The 18,986-nt window shown below is 44.9% G+C and overlaps 3 protein-coding genes across 9 annotated transcripts in view; 1 reads left to right on the forward strand and 2 right to left on the reverse strand.

Moving 5' to 3' along the window:
• Nucleotides 1–9,991, reverse strand: part of LIMS2 (LIM zinc finger domain containing 2) — a 29,866-nt gene extending 19,875 nt beyond the window's left edge. The window contains exon 1 of one of the 2 annotated variants that reach the window (XM_040613081.1): nt 9,774–9,991. In XM_040613081.1, coding sequence (XP_040469015.1) covers nt 9,774–9,973 — 200 coding nt within the window. In that variant the 5' untranslated portion in view covers nt 9,974–9,991. Of the gene's footprint in view, nt 1–3,744; nt 3,889–9,773 lie in introns of those variants that run through there. The other variant, XM_040613082.1, reaches the window with a different exon arrangement.
• Nucleotides 9,992–10,289: 298 nt separating this feature from the next.
• Nucleotides 10,290–18,984, forward strand: SFT2D3 (SFT2 domain containing 3). Of its 4 annotated transcripts, XM_040613095.1 has the most exons (4): nt 10,290–12,568; nt 15,301–15,390; nt 16,401–16,483; nt 18,760–18,984. In XM_040613095.1, exon 1 carries the CDS (start codon nt 11,497–11,499, stop codon nt 12,172–12,174), a length of 678 nt encoding a protein of 225 aa, XP_040469029.1. In that variant the 5' UTR covers nt 10,290–11,496; the 3' UTR covers nt 12,175–12,568; nt 15,301–15,390; nt 16,401–16,483; nt 18,760–18,984. The 4 variants fall into 4 exon arrangements, with proteins under 4 accessions (XP_040469029.1, XP_040469028.1, XP_040469026.1 ...); XM_040613094.1 differs by lacking the exon at nt 16,401–16,483; XM_040613092.1 differs by lacking the exon at nt 18,760–18,984 and having other exon boundaries at nt 16,401–16,999.
• Nucleotides 15,560–18,986, reverse strand: part of WDR33 (WD repeat domain 33) — a 71,205-nt gene continuing 67,778 nt past the window's right edge. For all 3 annotated transcript variants that reach the window (XM_040613067.1, XM_040613066.1, XM_040613065.1), the window contains exon 23: nt 15,560–16,213. In XM_040613067.1, the coding sequence (XP_040469001.1) occupies nt 16,154–16,213 (60 nt within the window). In that variant the 3' untranslated portion in view covers nt 15,560–16,153. The remainder of the gene's footprint in view (nt 16,214–18,986) is intronic.

The following is an 18,986-nucleotide window of genomic DNA, read 5'->3' on the forward strand; positions in this document are numbered from 1 at the left end:
TATTTGGGATAGCAAATGTCATATTTTTATATCATACTCTCATACAGATTCAGTAAATTGGGCCTGTATTACTACAGAAAAAAAAGGGGGGTGGGGTGGGGGTGGTTGGACTTCAATACCAAGAAAGCTAGCTAAAATGCTACAGCTTCTATACTGCTACCTCCTCTTTAAAACATCTGTCCACAGGTTTCTAGCACTGGTGCCAGGTTGAGGGGGAAAAAAAGCAAATTAATACTCGCACTGCTAGGATAATAGAACAGAAGCTCCAGCCTTCACATCAGCAGGATTCAGATTCTCAAACACGGATGCAAGACAAAATGAACCAGACAACTAGAACAGGTGAACAGTCTCAGACTATCAGGTCCAAGAAGGGAACTGCAGGTGCAAGGAGCACTTGTAAGAAAAGCCCAGTCCAAAACCCCCAGATTTCTTTAACTGGTCTCGAAAGCTTTTTGTTTTCAGTGTCAAAAAAGAGTTCTTCATCACAATGCTACATGAAGAATTACTTTAATACAGAGATGACCCAAAACCTTACAGATACTACAAAAAGAAAGGAAGACAACATTTCAAGATACAAGAGTCCAGGGTGTTGTCCAAACTTCAGCAGACAGGCACTGTACCTACGCTCAGGAATCCTAGAAAGGTATTCTCTGCTTGTTCTAGTCTACCAGTAGAAACTAGTGTATACAAGAAGATATCACAGTATGGTAAAAATTACATAGTAATTACACAGGTGCCTAGGACAGTAAAGAGTCAAAAACCTAGAAAGCTATCACCACTTGTGTATATCATAGATGCCAATAGCTAAGGTAAAAATCAGAGCTTATGTTCTTATTTACTACACAGGGATAATTAAGAAAAACATAAAAATGCAACTTATGGTCACAATATGGAAAAAAATCTTGATGGCTCCTTATTTCTCCTTGACCTACCAGCAACAGCAATTTGCTAGTTGTAGAAGCCAGGGGTTTAAAAAACATTCCACTCCTCCACACACTGCAGCTGAGACCAGAATACAATGTCTGTAAGGTTGGCCTGCAGGAGAAGCCACCGTCAGGCAGACCTTTAGGACCAGCAGCAGCACTGCAAGTCTGTCAGTATTCACACACAAAAAAATGCTATGCCATGGGTACTTGGTAGTCCCTCTCAACACAATGCAATACTTATTTCCAGTAAACCATGACCAATTTCTTAAAAAGACACACATTTAGCAGTGTTCACTCAGCCCAGGGAAACATCAACAACATAAAGAAATGTAGGGGTTTAAAATGGGTTATACCTCTTACACAAGAAAAACACCCTTTTATCAAGCATGTAACACCTCACCCACAATGTCTATTTCATAAATAACTTCTTATACACATTTAATCTTTCTCTAATTTACTTCCGTTATCTCAAAGGAGCTAAATGTGATGTCTGTTTACCAGCACCGATAGGACAGATAATTCCCAAACGTGTTCATCCATTAGCATCCACTAGCAGCAACACTACTTTTGGATTACTCTCATCTGCCTGAAGAAAGGACATAAACTATCAGGACCTATCAGGAAGGAGAAGCAAAAATTATCAGTAGCTCAAAACCTGTGGATATAATACAAATAATTCAGAACACAAAATTCCCAAACAGATTATAATCTTCAGCACTGTCATCTGCTGAGTAAAAACAAATTACATGGCTCTATGCTTACTTTGCATCCAGAACTATGATGTGAAAAATGTATTCCATTTACCTATCTAGACAATTCCTCCCTAAATCACTCTGCCAGCTGCAAAAATTATTTCTTCTGAACCTGACTGGGCTTATTACAAATTCTGCCAGCGCACAGTTTATATGCAAGCCTTGCTCTGTACACAACACCGCAGCAATACATACACAGCCTTTCTCCCTCAACACAGCGCAGTATCAGCCTCTGAGCATTCTCCTGCCTAGCGCTATATCCCTGTAGGCCCAGCTGTGCTCGGCTTCAGAGCGAGCTCCCCGCCACACTCCGCTCTTCCTAGACTTACTAACATGCCCAAGATCGATGCAGTACACTTGGAGAACCATTGCTGTCAGCAGTGCTATGTCAGCAATGCCCAGATCACCTCCTGTAGCAGCTTCACACAGCACATCAATAGCGTAGGTTTAAAACAAGAGCTGTCACACAGATAAGCATTTTCCAAACACCAGGCTCCAGCTCCTGAAATCTAGCTGACATAGAAGGCAAACAAGAACTAACCCTGTTCTCCTGCAAAACCATACCAGTGTGGCGCTGAGTACTATAAACATGCGGTTCAGAAAAGGGCATTATTTCCACCTAGCAGATTAAGTATGTGTACTTAAGAGAGAGTTTTAAACACTGATTTGAAAAAAAAAAACAAAATAAAGGCTTGAAAAGTCTCTGTCATGTTTACAAACTTAGAAAAAAAATATTAGAAATAATAATTTGAAATCATGGAGAAAAAAAACATTGTGCATTCACCTTCTTCCTGGAAGGCTCTTACAGGTTACAATGAAACACAGATAAACAGCTGAATGCAAACTATATTTTGACAATACGAGATGACTATGTCTGGGCATTTATCTCCTCATCCCTCCCATACTGAAGTTCACACTCTACTGTTTGTGTTCTATGGCTGCTTTTTCAATGTTCGTTTTCTTTTCTCTCACAGGTCCCTTCTATGCTTCTTACTCTTCCTGAACAGCACCCTCTCCACTCAATGGCAGCACCGTTTCTTCCACCGCCTTCTTACTCCCCTGCTCACTAAATCCTCATACATTCACACCCACAACTTTGTTTAGGAAAACCTGAAAATTTACAAACTGACTAATAGCTATAGGCTAAAAGGAAAACAGTGGGGAAAGTAGGGTTCTAGCGAGGGATCCACGGTTCAAACTGAGAAGCCGAACCAATTGCTCAATTCCAGGTAAGCATCAGGTCTATCTACTGCTAAGAAAAGACTGAAATTCAAAACTTCTGACTGCTAGGGAAAAAAATAATCTCCTTTCCTGCATGCTCATTGCTGTCCCCAGTCACAAAGACTTCAGATCCAATATTGCTGCTGCAGCTCAGAGCTCTCCCAAAATGCAAGAAACTAGGTTGCATTTAATTCCTGTTAATTTCTTTCTTGCCCAAAATTAATGTCAATGAAAATTGAGAAGGAAAATAAAATTTTAATCTGAAGCACAGGAAAAGTAATGATCAAATCAAGCAAAGGAATCATCTGGGCAGATTTAAGAAGCTCTGGTTGATGAGTTCTAAATAATCTTAAGAAGCAGCTACATACACTCAAAGCTTCAGTTTCTACTGGACTGGAGTTATTTACAAAAACTAGCTTGCTATTAACAGTACAGGTGAAGAAATGGACTATTGAGCACTAAAAAAATCAAGGAGCAGTAGAATGTCATCAACATTTAAAAAAATCACTGTATTTCACCATTTCTTTATTCCCACCGTGACTAAATACTTCACCACTAACGCTACTAGCACTAACGTTGGTCCTGAACACTAATACAGTGCTTCGAAACGGGAAAGGTTCTCCATTGTTGCTTTCCTGTTATTGTTAAAAACTGAAAGCATTCTCATCAGGAAAGTCCTTTTCTTCGTAATCTACTTGGAAATGAAAATAAACAGACTTCATCCCCTCTGGCTGCGTGCAGATAATTCATGCTTTAAATAAAAAGCCTCCCCCACCAGAACCAAACATCTATCAAATCCTGGAAAATGCTTCACCACCACCATTCCTCTCATCTCAGAGACGTACCCACGTATCCCAGCTGCTGTATCTGTCCTGGTGCTCAGGAGTGACCCTGTGCCACTTAGCCGATCCTGCCGGCGTTGATAAAGTTTGGAGGATGCCAGCCCCCGGAGTCTGAGCCCAGCCATGGCACCCAAGGCCACTGTGAGGGGGAATGCAGAGACACAACTGGACGAACACCAGCAACACTGATACTCAATGAGTCACCTTCCTTTTGGGAGTTGCCTTTACGTTTTAGAAGAGCTAAAGCAGGATGCATAGACCCCTGCTCGAGCATTGTTTCTTACAGTTGATCTGCAATTGCGCTACAGTCTTAAAGACCAGACAACCTCTTTCCTGTATTCCACTAGTAATTACCTATTTAAGGCAGTACACTGAGTCTACATCAGCAGCTCATTCTGTGTTAACTTGCATGACGTCCCTCTATCAATTTCATGAGATTAAAAAAAAATAATATCCTGAGTCTTCACATCATTAATCCACTTAATTCAAGAAGACTTTCTGATCAAAGCAACAGAGAAACACAGAAGAGCAAAACAGATTACTAGATCTCTTGACAACAAATGCTTTCATTTACTGCACATGAGTATCTGACCCTGGCATCTCTAAGGTGGTTCCCTGCAGGCTGCTGCATCACACAGTGTCTTGAGGATACTGCAAAAAACAGAACTGTTCCTTTCATCTGGATAAAGCATATTCCAAGAAATAAAACCGTGAAGACTTTTGCTCTCCGGACACACTCCAGCCTGCAGAAGTGGCATGCGGCGGAGGGTGAGGAAGCAGGGAGAAGGAACATACTTGGCATTCCAGCCTCCAGAGCTCTCTGCTGGGAACCGAACAGGGCCCTCTAACAGGAGTTTGCCCTTTCTACTGCTCCCCCTCTCCACCCACCCCTGCAAGACAGAAAGAGCATCACACAGCACAGATGGCTAGGGCCCGGTGTAGGGGGGTAGAAAGAGTAAAAATCTGAGAATACAGTAAAAATCTGAGCATACAGAAGTCAGTTTTTAAGAGAACAAAGGGAAAGGAGTGGAGGATGGGAGCATCTGAGTCAGTGTCATTTGATCAGCATCACCATGAAAAACGTCTCAAGAGTCATTACCAACAAACTATTTTTCAGTAAATTATATTAAAAAAATTAGGATTCTTGTAGCATGAGAGTGAAATATATTCCATGACTACAGCCTGGCAAGCTACAGAGGAAAAAAAACTGAGAGAAGCGATGACTTCATAAGTACTAAATGAATATTATTAACCAGCAGAGATCCCTTCTGTCCTTTAAAGAAAAACAGAAGGGTTTACTGGGACCCAGCAAAACAGGCACACAAAGAAAGAATGTCACTCGCAAAACCAGAGATCAGTAACCTCAAAATGTACAATTCACCCCACATTTCATTGAGAGCTTCAGGCTCCTCATCGCTCCTGTAATCTGCCACTATCATTTCTTTCAGACTGCATATCTGCTTTTTATCCATTTCCACTTTATGATGTAACTGGAACAGAAGAAAAATGTCCTCCATGGTGAGTGTTTTTCCTGACCTTTTAAATTGTAGAGCAATAAACCACTTTTAAAATGCAATATTAAATCACCTTTTTACTTTTAGCACAAAGTAAAATATTAAGTCACCGCAACATTACTCTCCCTTAACCCTAAGCAAGCTGGCTAAAAATCTCCATCTCTCTCAAACACCTAAGCTTTTACCCTGCTGACTCATATAACATGATTTTATTGGTTTTCAGATAATCACTCTTCCATAGAAAAGTATGACACTCTTCTTCAAAAGGGAAGATAAGGGGATTGAAGGAAAAACATCAAAACATAACCATCCTGTATTCCCACCCCTCAACACAAGCTCACTCACTCACTCCTCTCTTGCTGCCTCGAACATAAAAACAAAACCATGCATTTTCATTCTTTCTTTCCCTCTTGACAGATCACTTTTAAGAGACAGGGTCGATGCCAAAATCTTACAGCTGGTTACTTTCTGGGCCAAAGCATACAAGAAAGCAGCTAGACGACTTCTAGGCATTAACAAGTAGTTCTCCTCAGAGAAGCACCTCTATGTCCCCAGAAAAGACTACTGTGGATCTTCCAACAAGTTAATATTTATCTAGAGAGCCTCAGAGAGCAGATTTATGGAAGGATAATACAATTAAAACCACATTTTTCAACCCAGAAGAGTAGAAATGGCTGCTTATAACTCAGAGAGCTGAGACCTCTCTTAGTTCGATAGTGGTACTTTCTAGTCAGTGCTCAGAACCTTTCTCAGTATTATCAACCTTTATACTCTCTCCTCTTCCAAACCATTTTACTTGCAATTGCTTCATAAAATGGAGCACATGCACAGCAGCGGCTCTCAACTGAATTAAAAAGCACCTATTAAAATGCTAGCCTAATTGAAAATAATATACTCTTATTTCTTACCTCAACTGGATTAGGAACAATCAATAAAGCGTATCTGTAAATGCAGCTGTTCTTCTTTTGTTGACTGCAGGAAGTACATAGGCGTATCCAGATCCCAATTAGACCAAGTACAGTGATAACAAAAATTTCTTACAAAAATAATTATGCCCTGAAACATGCACTTAGGAAACATTTTTCCTTGGGCTTTGCAGTAGATTAATTTCTAAAGGCTACATAAAACAGCACAGACAATTTTTACTCTCATGTTTTCTAGTCAACACCACAGCAGTGAAGTCTTAAAATAAATTATCTTCAATTCTGATTTATTTTCTACTTTGGGCATTTGATAATGTTTTTGTTCACTGGCCATTCACTGATCCTCTTTCTTAGGAATAAGTCCATCACAAACAACAACAAAAAAAAACAGTAGCAAAAAAAATCCTAAACAACAAAAAACCAACTGATTCCCCCACCCCAACTATCCTTGAAAAGCCAAAATCAAAATGGAGAGATGGACCAAAGACATCAAATACAAACTATAGAAGCAGGCTTCACTTATTTTTTGGTAAGTACCACAATATACTTCTAAAAGCACCAAAAATCACATAAATTATATTTCTTAACACCAGAAAATATAGAAAGGCTGCTTAGAAACATACTTATTTTATATATAACACATTACCTGTTACACAGAGTTTATGTCCAAATGTAGTTAAACAACTAAAATACATATATATCTTCAATTTCTTTCTGTCCTATTACCTTTGGATCTTAGTTGGAAAAGATACATTCAAATAAAGGATATTTTTAATATTTTTTTTTATTTTGAATTAACATTATCCCTTTAAACCAGAGACTGCTCTTGAAATTAAGGACTATAATAGCCACTTCAGACAGGACACAGAGAAATAAATTAGCTCAGCCAAGAGTGGCAGTCAGAATTACTGTTTGGAAATTTCAATTAACTACTTATCAGTCTTCTCTAACAAAACACAATCCTCACACTGTAACAAGTGTAGCTCATGATACATGTCATACTTGAATTTCATTTGATAAATAGTCACCTATTTTTAATATTTTTCTATTATGAATACACAGAAGTGCACATCTTTCTTTGTATTTTCTGGAATTATATTTTTTTCCCTAATGCTAAAAATCAACAAATCAGATCCCTGCAGCTGTTTAAATTCAGGAGACACCCTCTGCAGCTAAATGGGTCAGAACACTTAAAAACAAAAGGGAGTTATTTTTCATCTATCTTAATTACTAATAAGGCATCAGTAATCATAGTACCTGGAAGAGACCGTGTTTTAAATTTCAAAAGAAAGGTGAAGTTAAAAAGAATAATGTGTCAGTGCTTCATGTTGCCTAGCCTTCCTCACTTCAACACAACAAAATCATTCCCTTCCCTGTGTCAACAGTTTCAAGACCAGAGGCACATCTATGTCACATTCCTGGCTCTGGAAGGTTCCTAGTGATCCATACGGTGGAGATGCCCCAGCTGTGAAACAGTTCATCTCCTTCCAGAACCCTGAAACCCCTGAATCTCAAAAGCTGGAGAACGTTTGATTACATAATATCAACCTAATTTAAGAACTACCATGTAACAAACACGGAGCAACATCTGCCGACGGTTAGGTAGAGCGACCTGTGGGTGGATCTCGGGGAAGTATATTGTTGATGCTGAATTCTTTCCGATTACTTAGGAGCCTGCCCCAGACTGCAAACAAGACTAAACACAGTGCTTTGTCAAATGGCACGGGTCATGCAAGGTGCTGAGCAGTGCAACATTTAAGAGACACTGAAAAGCACAGGTTTTGTTTTGCTGGGAAACTGCTAGCCCAAATGGATTATACTCTTACTGAGGTAAAAAGTCAGTAGAATTACAGTTATGAGAAACTTCTCTGATTGAATAGTTAATCATTCTGTGCTATGAATGACAGCAGACAGAAATTTAGAAACATAGTGACAAACCTTCCAAGACAAACACTTCTGAGATGTTAAGTAGCACTTGCACTCACTTCTCAAAAGCTAAAGCCAAGGCCTGCCGATTTTAACAACCCTCTGAAGCACATCCGAGGAAAGAAGACAGAAATCCTGCATTACTTTGAAGAACTGCACACGCTGCAGTGCCTCAGCTACCTTGGAACTCTCTACCAAGCCTCACACTTCACATCACAGCTTCTCGCTGAATGCAGCCTTGTACCTTAACAGGCAGGTGTCTGAGGAAGCAGCGTAAGAAGGTAACAAGGACTATTGTCCACAGCCATTTCCCACTGCCCTCTGCAGCTGAGTGATTTCACCTGAGGTAAATACGTAATTCTAAACAGTACTACACCACAGTTCTACAAATATAAAATCAGCTAAGTTCATATACCCACAGTTCTTCCCCCATCCCACCCATTCAGAAGCTTCATGGGCACCCATGACCTGTGAACACCTAAGACTCTTGAGTCTTCCTCTACTTGTAACGAAATTAATGTAAACTTGTAAATAAATACCTCACATGTCTGAAGAACAAAAAAGGGACCATTAAGATAGAAAAGACAAAGTAATCTAAAGACAGCGGGCAAAATACGGAAGTGTTTTGAGCACGTACAACCACCCACCATCAATTTGTCATCACAGAAAGCAAAAATAACCCATGCCCAAATCACAGATGAGGATGTAACAATTATATAGTATGTTCTCATACCTAACAACCCACAAAACATGATCTACATCAAATAGTCATAAAAGCTGCATAATACAAACATCAAGATTTCACACGAAAGAAAAATGAATACTTATACACAAAGTACTCTGGATCCATTTCAGTATTGCTAGTCATGAAGAGCAATGCTTTAGGGTTGCACTGACGATGGTAGGATTCAGGAGGATGACTATCCCAAAAAAGGCACCTTGCTAATTTTAATATTACTTCTTTGTGCTTTTAATCTTCAAGACATTCTACAAAAGCAAGCTCGTTTTCACAAACTGCTTTATAGTGTCTGGGGTTTATTTTACAGATGAGAGAATAAAGTGATTGGAGACACTAAAGCATTTGTGCAAACTCTTGGAAGATATGAGTAAATGCTTTCCCCACTGCTTTTCTCATTTACATCTGTCAATTAGATAACTTTACAGAGCTCCCCAGTGTCAGACAGCGTGTGAGGAAATGAAGCTGCAGACTTAAACAGCTCTTGGAACATGGAACTCCAAGGCCAGCCCGAAGCAGAGGGGAGTGAACGCGCGGGCAGAGGGGCAGCGCGGAGCTCAGGCACAGGGGTGCGGGGCAGCCGCTGCTCAGACCCGCAGCCGCAACCTCCCAGCTCTGTTTCTGGTCTTCCCACCGCCCCGGCCGTGCCCCGTCGCAGGGGTAAGGCACGGCGGAGCAGCCCTCGCTGCGCTCTCCCGCGGGGTCAGACTCCGGCCCCCGCGGCACGGAGCCGCCAGCGCTGCGGAAGCCGCCCTCAGCCGCCCGCGGGGAACGTGCTCCCCCCGGCCGTTCCCTGCCGGCCACGCCGCCGGCTCACCCCCGCACGCAGGGGCTGCCGGCCGCCCCTCGCTGCCTGCCACAGCGGCCGCGAAGGCAGGACCGCCCGACGGGCCGGGGGCGCGGAACCGACCCCCCCCCCCCCCCTCACCTTACCTGCCGGTCATGGCGGCGCGCCCCCCGGAGCGGCTGCGAGGCGGGACAGGCGGCGCGGCGGCTGCGGGCCCAGCGAGCCCCGGCGGGCAGCACAAACCCCGCCCCGGCCCGGCGCGGCCCGCCGGCGGCCCGGGCCCCCTGGGCGTGGGCGGGAGCCGCGGCCCCCGGTGACTCAGGGCAGCCCCCCCGGCCCCGCGCATACTTTTCCTATAAAGGGAAAGAAACACCGAGTAAGGCAGCAGCGGGGCGCACCGCCTCCCGCCGGGGCACCGGCATGCCCGGCGGCTCAGGGCCCCTCCGGCAGCTAACGTGAGCCAGGCGGGGAGGGGAAACGCAGTCGGGACGGCTTTGCCACCAGCCGTTACCCGGGTACAGTTATATCTGACATAAACCTCATTGACATAATGCTTCTTCTTGTGACCAAAGCAGCAGCGACAGGCCGCTACGCTTGCTGCACGTCCCCACGCCAGGGGAAACAGCCCCATGGCGTGTTTCACCTTCCTGGCAGCAGGAAACACATCTGGAAGGCTCTTCCAGGAAAGGGCGAGATGGCAATCTTCGCTGTTGAGAGTCTGAGGGATCGCATTCCCTAATGAGGACCCATCCAAGAGCGATGGTTTCGATTAACATCTAATCCCTTCTTGCCCATGATCAAACTTTGTCCTGAGCACTTACAGTTTTATGTTCTCTGAGGTGTCTCAATGCACAATATACCAATGCTAAGGCGAGCCACCAAACGGGGCAGGGAGCGCCTGCTCAAAAGCAATTTTAAACTTTCTCTGCACCTCGTAAAGTAGCCTAGGGCGATGCGGCTCACCATTGCTATGGGTAGTTTCAAGCTTGGGCTGATGACAGAAACTCTGTGCCCTCTGTGTTTCCTGGTGTCCAAACATCTCATTTTTTGGCCCTACAGTAAACACTTAGAAGCATACAGGTTAAATTAGCATTTGCTATTTTTTATTACTTACTTAAACCAGGGTGAAGTATTGAGTTGGATGTTCTTACTTTAACAGTCACTTGAGGAAAGGGTAATAGGTCAACTTAAACAGCCAACAACATAACGGATTTGGCCGAGTACGCAGGGACAAACAGACAAGCTCTGAACTCAGCTCTGCATCCCCCGTGTTTCTGGGTGCCCACACCTCAGGTCTCTGCTCTAGCAGCTCTCCTCCAGCGAGCAGCCGGGGTCACCGGGGCTGAGGCGGCGGCTCGCTGCCGGGAGGGGCAGCGCAGCGCTCGGCCTCCCGCCGCCGGGCCCTCCCCGGGCCGCCCTTCCTCCGCCTGCCGCCTCCCTGCGAGCTGCACCCACCTCACACACCATCTTCCTCCTACCAAACTACACCGGGAACGTGACACCACCTTCCCTCCAGCTGCTAAAACCGTGAGCCGCCACCGCTCGCCGCGGCCAGGCCCCTCCAGCCGCTTAGCGAGGAGCAGCAGCAGCGACGAGAGGCCGCGGCAGCCCCTGCCCCACACGCCTCCGCGCTCCTTCCCCGCAACACGGCGGGCGGGAAGAAGCGGCGGCAGAGGAAGAGCCCGCTCTCCTCAGCACCACCTCAGCCACCGCCTCCTCCGCGCGGGCCCGCCCGCCGCCCCAGCACCACCCCCGCCAGGGCGGGCCGTCGGAGATGGCCGCTAACCCGGATGCAGCTACTCGGCAAGATGGCGGCGGGGCGGGCGGGCGGCGCGTTGTGATGCCCGTTGAGCGCTCCCCGGCCTCGCCATGGCGGACCTGGGCCGGCAGTTGCAGGAGTACCTCGCTCAGTCGAAGGTCGCCGCCGGCGGCGGCTCCAGCGCGGCCCCCGCGCCGCCGCCGCCCGCCCGCTGCTCGCAGGAGGAGACGGGGAGCGGCGGCGGCGGCCTGGGGGCCTGGCTGGGCCCGCTGAGCCCCTTCCCGCCGGGCCGCGGCGCCCCCCCCGCAGAGGCGGCGGCGGGCTCGGGCTGGCCGTGGACGGCCGAGGCGGACCCCTGCCTGCCGGGTCTGTCGCGCTGGCAGCGGCTGGCGGGGAGCGGGCTGTGCCTGCTGCTGGCCGCCCTCTGCTTCGGGCTGGCCGCGCTGTACGCGCCGCTGCTGCTGCTCCGCGCCCGCAAGTTCGCGCTGCTCTGGTCCCTCGGCTCGCTCTGCGCCCTGGGCGCCGCCGCCCTGCTGCGCGGGCCCGCCCGCCTGCTGCGGGAGCCCGGCCGCGGCTCCCTGCTCTACCTCGGCGCCCTGGGCGGCACCCTGTACGCGGCGCTGGGGCTGCGCAGCACCCTCCTGACGGCGCTGGGCGCCGCCGTGCAGCTGGGCGCCGCCGCCGCCGCGCTGCTGGCCGTGCTGCCCGGGGGCGCCGCCGGCCTGCGCCGCCTGGCCGGGCTGCTGGGCGCCGCGCTGCGCCGCCGCGGCAAGGCGCTGCCGGTGTGAGCCGAGGGGCGGCGGGGCTCCCGCCGGCCGCCGCGGGGATGAGGATCCGCACGCCGCATCTCTTCGCCTCCTCCGCGCTCCTGCTGGGTCTCCCTCGCCGGTTACTCGAGGAAGATGCGCGGCGGCGGGCGCCCGGGAGCGGCGCCGGTGACTCTGAACTCGTTCCGCCGCCTTCGGGGCGGCCGGTGGGGGTGCGGGCCCGCCGGGCCGCCCTCGGCTCGGGACAGCGCCCTGCCGCAGCCGTGCGGTGCGGACGGAGCTGGCGCCCCGCCCCCCCCCCCTCCTCCCGTCTCCCGCTGCCGCAGCCGCCGCCGAAGCGTGAGGGAGATGCCGGAGCCGACGAGGTGTCCCCGCGGAGCCGCCCGCTGCCCGAAACGCGAGTCTGACGGCTGAGGTGCGTACGGCTGGTGCCCACACGGAGACAACCTGGCGGCCCCGGGCCGGGCCGGGGGCTGGACGTCCGGAGTTAACTGCTGTTAACTCGGTTTCGTGCCGACCCCTGCGCTCTCAAAACGCTTTAGCTGGTGCACGGGGCAGGCGTCAGCTGCCTCAGGCCAGTGGTGCATACCAATACTATCTCCACTGAACTGCATTTCTAAAAAAAAAAAAAAATATCTTTAAAGTACCATCCAGTACGTGAAACAAACTTTCCTGGGGCTGTGGGTCACAAAAAACCCCATCCATTAACTCTAAGGGTAGTCTTGCATGATGATGATCGGATGAGAGGTGCTAGTCCTGGGAGCCTTGGCTTTGCAGGTATTGCTGCCCTACGGCTCCTGCAAGGTGGCGCATGCGTGGGCTTTCAAAGGGTAGCTTCAGCTCTTAGAACTTTTTTTTTTTTTTTTTTCCCCCTCTCTCAAGTCGGGCAGGAATTGCTTACCTGTCACAGCATGACCTTTCAAAATGGATTTGCTGGTAATGAGAGCGTGTCGGAGCTAGCGCAGAACACAAGCAGCCTCAAGAAGGTGCCAAATCCAGGCACCTCCTGGGCTACACTGCTGCGGGTAACAGGACTGCCAGGCCTAACCGGCTCCGAGCCCCCGTGCCTCACTGACTATACGTGCCTCATATACAAAATAAAGCCAAACGCTGCAATATTCATCTATCGCTACTTAGGGTTTAGCGTTTTCACCTGATACTTGCTCCGAATTCAACTGAAATTGTTAAATAGGGGTACTCAAATGTACATAGATTGCTTTAATAAAACTACTTGTGTACCAGATGTCAATATAGATATTCCACTAATGGTCACTTTTTTCCTTAAAAATGTAGATCAGAGCTATCTAAATAGCGTTAAATCAGTTATCTTGTTTACAACTTCTAAGCTGTAGTATATAAAATTAATTTTATTCCCAACAGCAGGATCAAATTAAACAAATCTTGGACAAGGTGGAGCTGTAAACTAGCAGGTAGAGCATAAGGACTCTACGTGCAGCACTGGTAAAATGTCCTTAAGAGTACAGAAGTGTATTTCCATTAAGTAACTTTATCCATTTTCCAGCAATCATGGGTCATGGTATAACAGCTTGGGAAGGTGCTTCTGTCTTTCCTGCTATGCTGTCATCTTCTAAGATTTTATACAAAAGCTAGGTAATTATCCAGTTTTCTTCTGATTTTTTTGCACATATTCCATGATCATGGGAGTATTTCAAAACTTAATTTAAAAAGCTGCCCCTTGATAAGAATATGACTTAACACCAGGTACCACAGCGGATTAAGGAGTTAACCAGCAGTCAGAGGAAAACCAAGCATACTCTCTTTTGTCTAGATAGAGAAAGCTGCGTTTCCTTTTAGTAGGTGCCCTCTAAATTGTTTTGGTAGAGGACTGTGGTTCAATTTAGGACTAAAGCTCATCCTCTAAATCACGTATTTATTAGACAAAAGTCACTTTCAGCCCCTTAAAAATATATAGGGCTTGTTAAAAAAAAAAAAAAAAGACAAAATGGCAAGCTTTCCCCTTTGCTAATGATTACATCATTGGTATTTATCATTAAAACATCAGGACAGATCCCGACTCCCTGATGTATACCAAAAGTGACCAAAATCTTTCTTCAGACAGAGGTAAAAAGCAGTTATCCCCACACCCCCAAAGGAGAAACCGTGTCATAGCAGGCGCATCTCAGCAAAAGCTTCCCAGTTAATTCCTTTAAGTCCATTCTGTCTCTCTAGAGCCCCATAACAAGGATTTTATTGGCTAATGATCAGAGGTAATTACTGTAATTTTCAAATGCCATTTTATACACTACTAATCAAAAAAATAAGAACCTCCCCTATTTGTGACTGACTGAACCAAGAGAAGAGCAGTTGAGCATCTCTGACCTCTTTAAATAAGATGGGTCATCAGGACTTAAGTAAATTAGACTGGATGAGAAGCCAGATAAAATAGCTGCCATGTATTGCTATGTTGTTGCAGTAGCCTTGTCAGCTACAGAAATACATTGCCATACTATCCTGAATATTGTAACATTAAATTCAAGGCAGGAGGCAGCTGGGCAGTGATATTTTTCATTATACATTATATTCTATACTTCTAATGTAGGACTTTCCTGAGAGCTGGCTTTAGAATATGTACTTACGTGATAAAATTTTCACAGAGGCTTTAGGTATTAAAGGAGCTTTCTGACAACCTGGTGGACAGGAGATGATGCGTATGAATGATATAAGGGGAAAACATAAACTCCTGGTTGGTAAGCAGCTTTAATATGTAATGCAGGAAGTGCGAATAACCCCTCCTCATTTCCCCCCCCCTAGTAAAACTAGGAAACAATATCCTAAAGAAGAAAAGATGCTTTAAAAATGTTAAGATGAAAGTGATCAACTATCGAAGTTTGCACTTTCAGCATTTGAATGCACCAGATCCTGCTCAACACCCGTATCTTTAAAGTGTCCTACAGCCACTGTAAAACATACGCATCCATACGAATCAAGCTGCTAAACGTATGAGGAATCAAGCTTCCTCAATTTCTATAAACAGATCCTGTTTTGAACAAAAATATGTGGCTTGCCCAGGTAAAGCACAGAATGACAGTATTTGTCATGATGTCTATTTTGCTAGCAGTCCAGAAAATGTCACGTTATGTCTATGACAACTTTTTCTAAATGGTGTTCCATGTTTTTCTCTTTCAGGATGGTACACTAGCAAGCAGCGGTGTTTTCCCATGGTTTGGAATTTTAACATCAGCACCACTTGTAACCTGTGGACAGATGTGGCTGAAGGTGAAAATGAAAGTTCTTTACAACTGAGAAACAAAAAACCTAGGAATCAGCTATTAGTATTTTAAAAGGTTGAGATTTCAGGAGGTAGTTCTGTTGCTGCATCTGATACACGAGTTTGCCTAAAGACAACCCTCTTTATAGTAATATGTGAGTAAAGAATCACACAGTGTTGATTTTTTGTTAATTTTTGCGCAAATTACATTCTGTATTCATACAAAAACAACGTAACTCTTCTGACAAACTGTACATATAGAAACAAGTTTCTGTCTGGAGGTGAGCTGAGATCTGTGGAGGTGCTCCATGTCTCACAACACTTAAAAAAAATTCCAGCTCTTCACAAAACAAAGTAGGTAAAAAGAAGGTAAGGAAAACAGGGGAGAAGAGGACAAAACAGAAAACTAGCTACAATATTGCAGCTAGTAGCAGTTGGTTGATCTAGGAAAGGACCCTTGTTAGGAACTAATGCACATTCAGTTATCCCAGTTAAGAATCCAGGTCTGTGGTGTTGCAGGTTACTTTATGAGTCCAGAGTAGCAGTCCATTTAAATACTGTCCAGCAAGGACTGGGTGTGACCCAGTCAAAGCCTCTTCTATCGGCCTCTTCCACCACCCCTAGATGCTCCTCTTCTTGACTGACCAGAGTTCATGTTACTTCCTCTCCCCCAATTACTTCCACTCCTTCCTCCTCGAGAAGGGTTACTGCCTCCTGCAGGGCCTCCACCAAAAGCTTCATCCCTGTGGAATCCATCGTGATGGTCTCCATCTAAAGAACTAGACCTCCCAGATTTTGGTGCCCTCTGTGACGGTCCTGAATTTCCTCGTCCTAAAAATGAAGCAGAATGAGTTACTGACGCTGAAGCCTAAGCCGTGCCTCTTCTCAGATATACCACCTGTTTAGCTAGTTCTTCTGCGGTGTAAAATCATTCGCAGACCAAATGTAGCTGAGACCTGTAATTTTATGTACCCTCCCTCTATACGATTTTTCTTACATAAATGTGTCTCCATTACAGTCCAGAAGAAGGACAGCAATCAAGCAGTTCCTCAGGAATTAAAGGAGATTATATCTGATACAGTCAGCAATCACTTAAACGAAGTAAGTTAGAACAGTGATAGTCACAGTGTCCTCAAAATTGCCAGGCATGCCTGATTCTTATGCTTTAACACCATCTGTTGTTCTCTGTATATTTTTATTGCAAAATACTTTTTTTCCCTTAACAAAGACATTGCACTGATGGATTAGTTGAGGTTAGTGGTGAAGACAATGAGTAACGTTACTGTTTCATTCCATATTTTGCTAGAAATGATGGAAAAATGCTGTTTTTCTCCTAACCAGGAACATAAAATACATGAGCTTTTACTGCCAGGAACAGGATTTTCTACTTCTCACCGATCTTTTTAGTACTGATACGTATATTAACATAAACCCCACCTGAAGTCATTAGCTCAAAGTAAAAACCAGTATTTTGAAAAAAATTGATAACAGTGCTTTATGGACACGTGCTACCGCTAAATTAGGATATTTTTGTTCCACTTAAACAAGAGTGATTTTTTTGTTGTTGTTGAGACTGCTTGGTTCTGTGTAAAATAAGAGACCAAATTGTTCCAGAGAGTTTATAGTTCCTGAAGTTTTAAATCTTCAAATGACTTTACCAAAACAACTGAAGGTGACACAGCCCATATGTGAAAAAGTATTCTTCATATTTTGTTTATCTGACTTTCTGCTGTTGTTCTAAACTTTCTTTGGTACATTAATGGGCTGTCTAGGCACAAGAAGTGTGGTAGCTAACTGGTTTTACCTCAATAAAGAATCTGATAGAGTTATCACAAATTATTATTGGAGCTGGAGAAGGAATCCTTACAGATTTGATAAGATGCTGGCTAAATGACAAACGCAACATACAGTTTTGAAAGGAAAAATATTGATACAGAGGGAGTTTACCAGCAGAGTTTTATTAAAAACATCTGTGAACAAATGATAAAAGCTGCTGTTAATACATGTCCATGCAGAGGATGCAGAGGAGGACTGGCATACAGTTAAAGCTAAATGAGCTTCAGGACAACAGTAAGAGAAGTGAAATGATATTCAGTGGGGCAAAAAAGATGAAGCAGAGCAACAAAGGTCTAACAACAAAAAATTCAACTATAGGCTGGCAGCTCAGCATTTGGAAGCAACTGAGAAGGATCTTTTGTCACTGAGCACTTCCTAACAGTGAGTGGTCAGTATGAAGACATTAAAAAAAAAGACAACAGCAATCCCGAGATTTATAAGAGGAAAAAGGATTAAGAACTTGTGCAAGGTTAATAGGATGAATTGTGGAAATGGCATACACAGTAGTAGGCTCTGAGGCAGCTACTCACTCCAAAAGAATGTATTTTGTGGGTTACAGTAGCCGGTTGCACAACAGTGCCATGTGACTGTTTAGTAGTTAGTTAAAGAGGGAAATATGACATCAGGTGCTATTGGGAAAGAATGGAGAAAACAGAACAAAAGCAAGTGAAATGTAGAAATGCATGGTTAAACCACATCTTAAATAGTGTACGCAATTCCAAGTTGCCCCATTTAATTTACAAAAGGATAAATTAAAACTGAAAAGTGTATATACAGAGTAGTAAGGATAGTAAAAGATACAGAACAACTTCCCAGAGAGAACATCTGAACAGAACAGAACTCTGGCTTGGAGAAGAGCTACTTCAGGTTGGAAATGGTGAGTTCAGTGCAGTCAGACGTGACGACATTCAGAAATAACAGGGATCAACTTTCGGCTGTCCCAGTCAAATGATATTAGTGAACAACAGGCTTCAAACAAGAAAAAAAAATCCTTCCTTTATTTCTTTAAACCATAGTCTACTGCAATTAAATTTGAGAGCCCAGTTAAGTTTGGTTATCAAAAGTTTATACAATCCTTAAAGCAATTAGAGAAGCACACAAAAGGTAGCTATCAAAAGCTATTAAATATAAAAATATTTCAGTAAATCGCTGAACTACAGATCTTCATAGGTTTAGAAAGCATTTCGGGGACCTATCGCTACAGACCTACAGTGTTCTTAACACTCATCCCTCAGTACACGCTACTGCCTCTTGTTGAAGACAAGCTACTGAGTGTTATGGACATCTGGGCTGATCATGGATGGCCACACTTCCACTCTTACAAGCAGAGAACTCATAAGAAACGACTTAAAAAAAGTCAGCTTTCTTAAGGACAACAGAATGAAGGCCGAGACACAAAAGATATTTCAGTTGAAGGACACTAGCACAAGCATGAATATTAACAAATATCTATTCTGAAAATTAAGAGGGGGGGGAAAAAAAGCTCTTAACAAGAGTTTTCCACTTGGAGTAACAGGGAGCCAAAAACTGCTTTTGAACAGGACAATAAAGAAGAGATACGATGGTGGAGAGATGATTTGGATCTGATGTCCCAGAAAATCCCTCTGTTCATATGCTCCCTGTAAGACTGGTCTTCAGCTTCACAGCTGGTAAGATCAAATATTTACCAGTTCAGCGTTATCCCCTCTGAACAGATAAGGAATTCTGGATAAGCCTACTGTTGGGAAATGTGCCGGCGTTACATAAAGTTTTCAATACAAGGGGCTTT

This window comes from Falco naumanni, chromosome 13, assembly GCF_017639655.2.
Source record: "Falco naumanni isolate bFalNau1 chromosome 13, bFalNau1.pat, whole genome shotgun sequence".
NCBI classification, from domain to species: Eukaryota; Metazoa; Chordata; class Aves; order Falconiformes; family Falconidae; genus Falco; species Falco naumanni.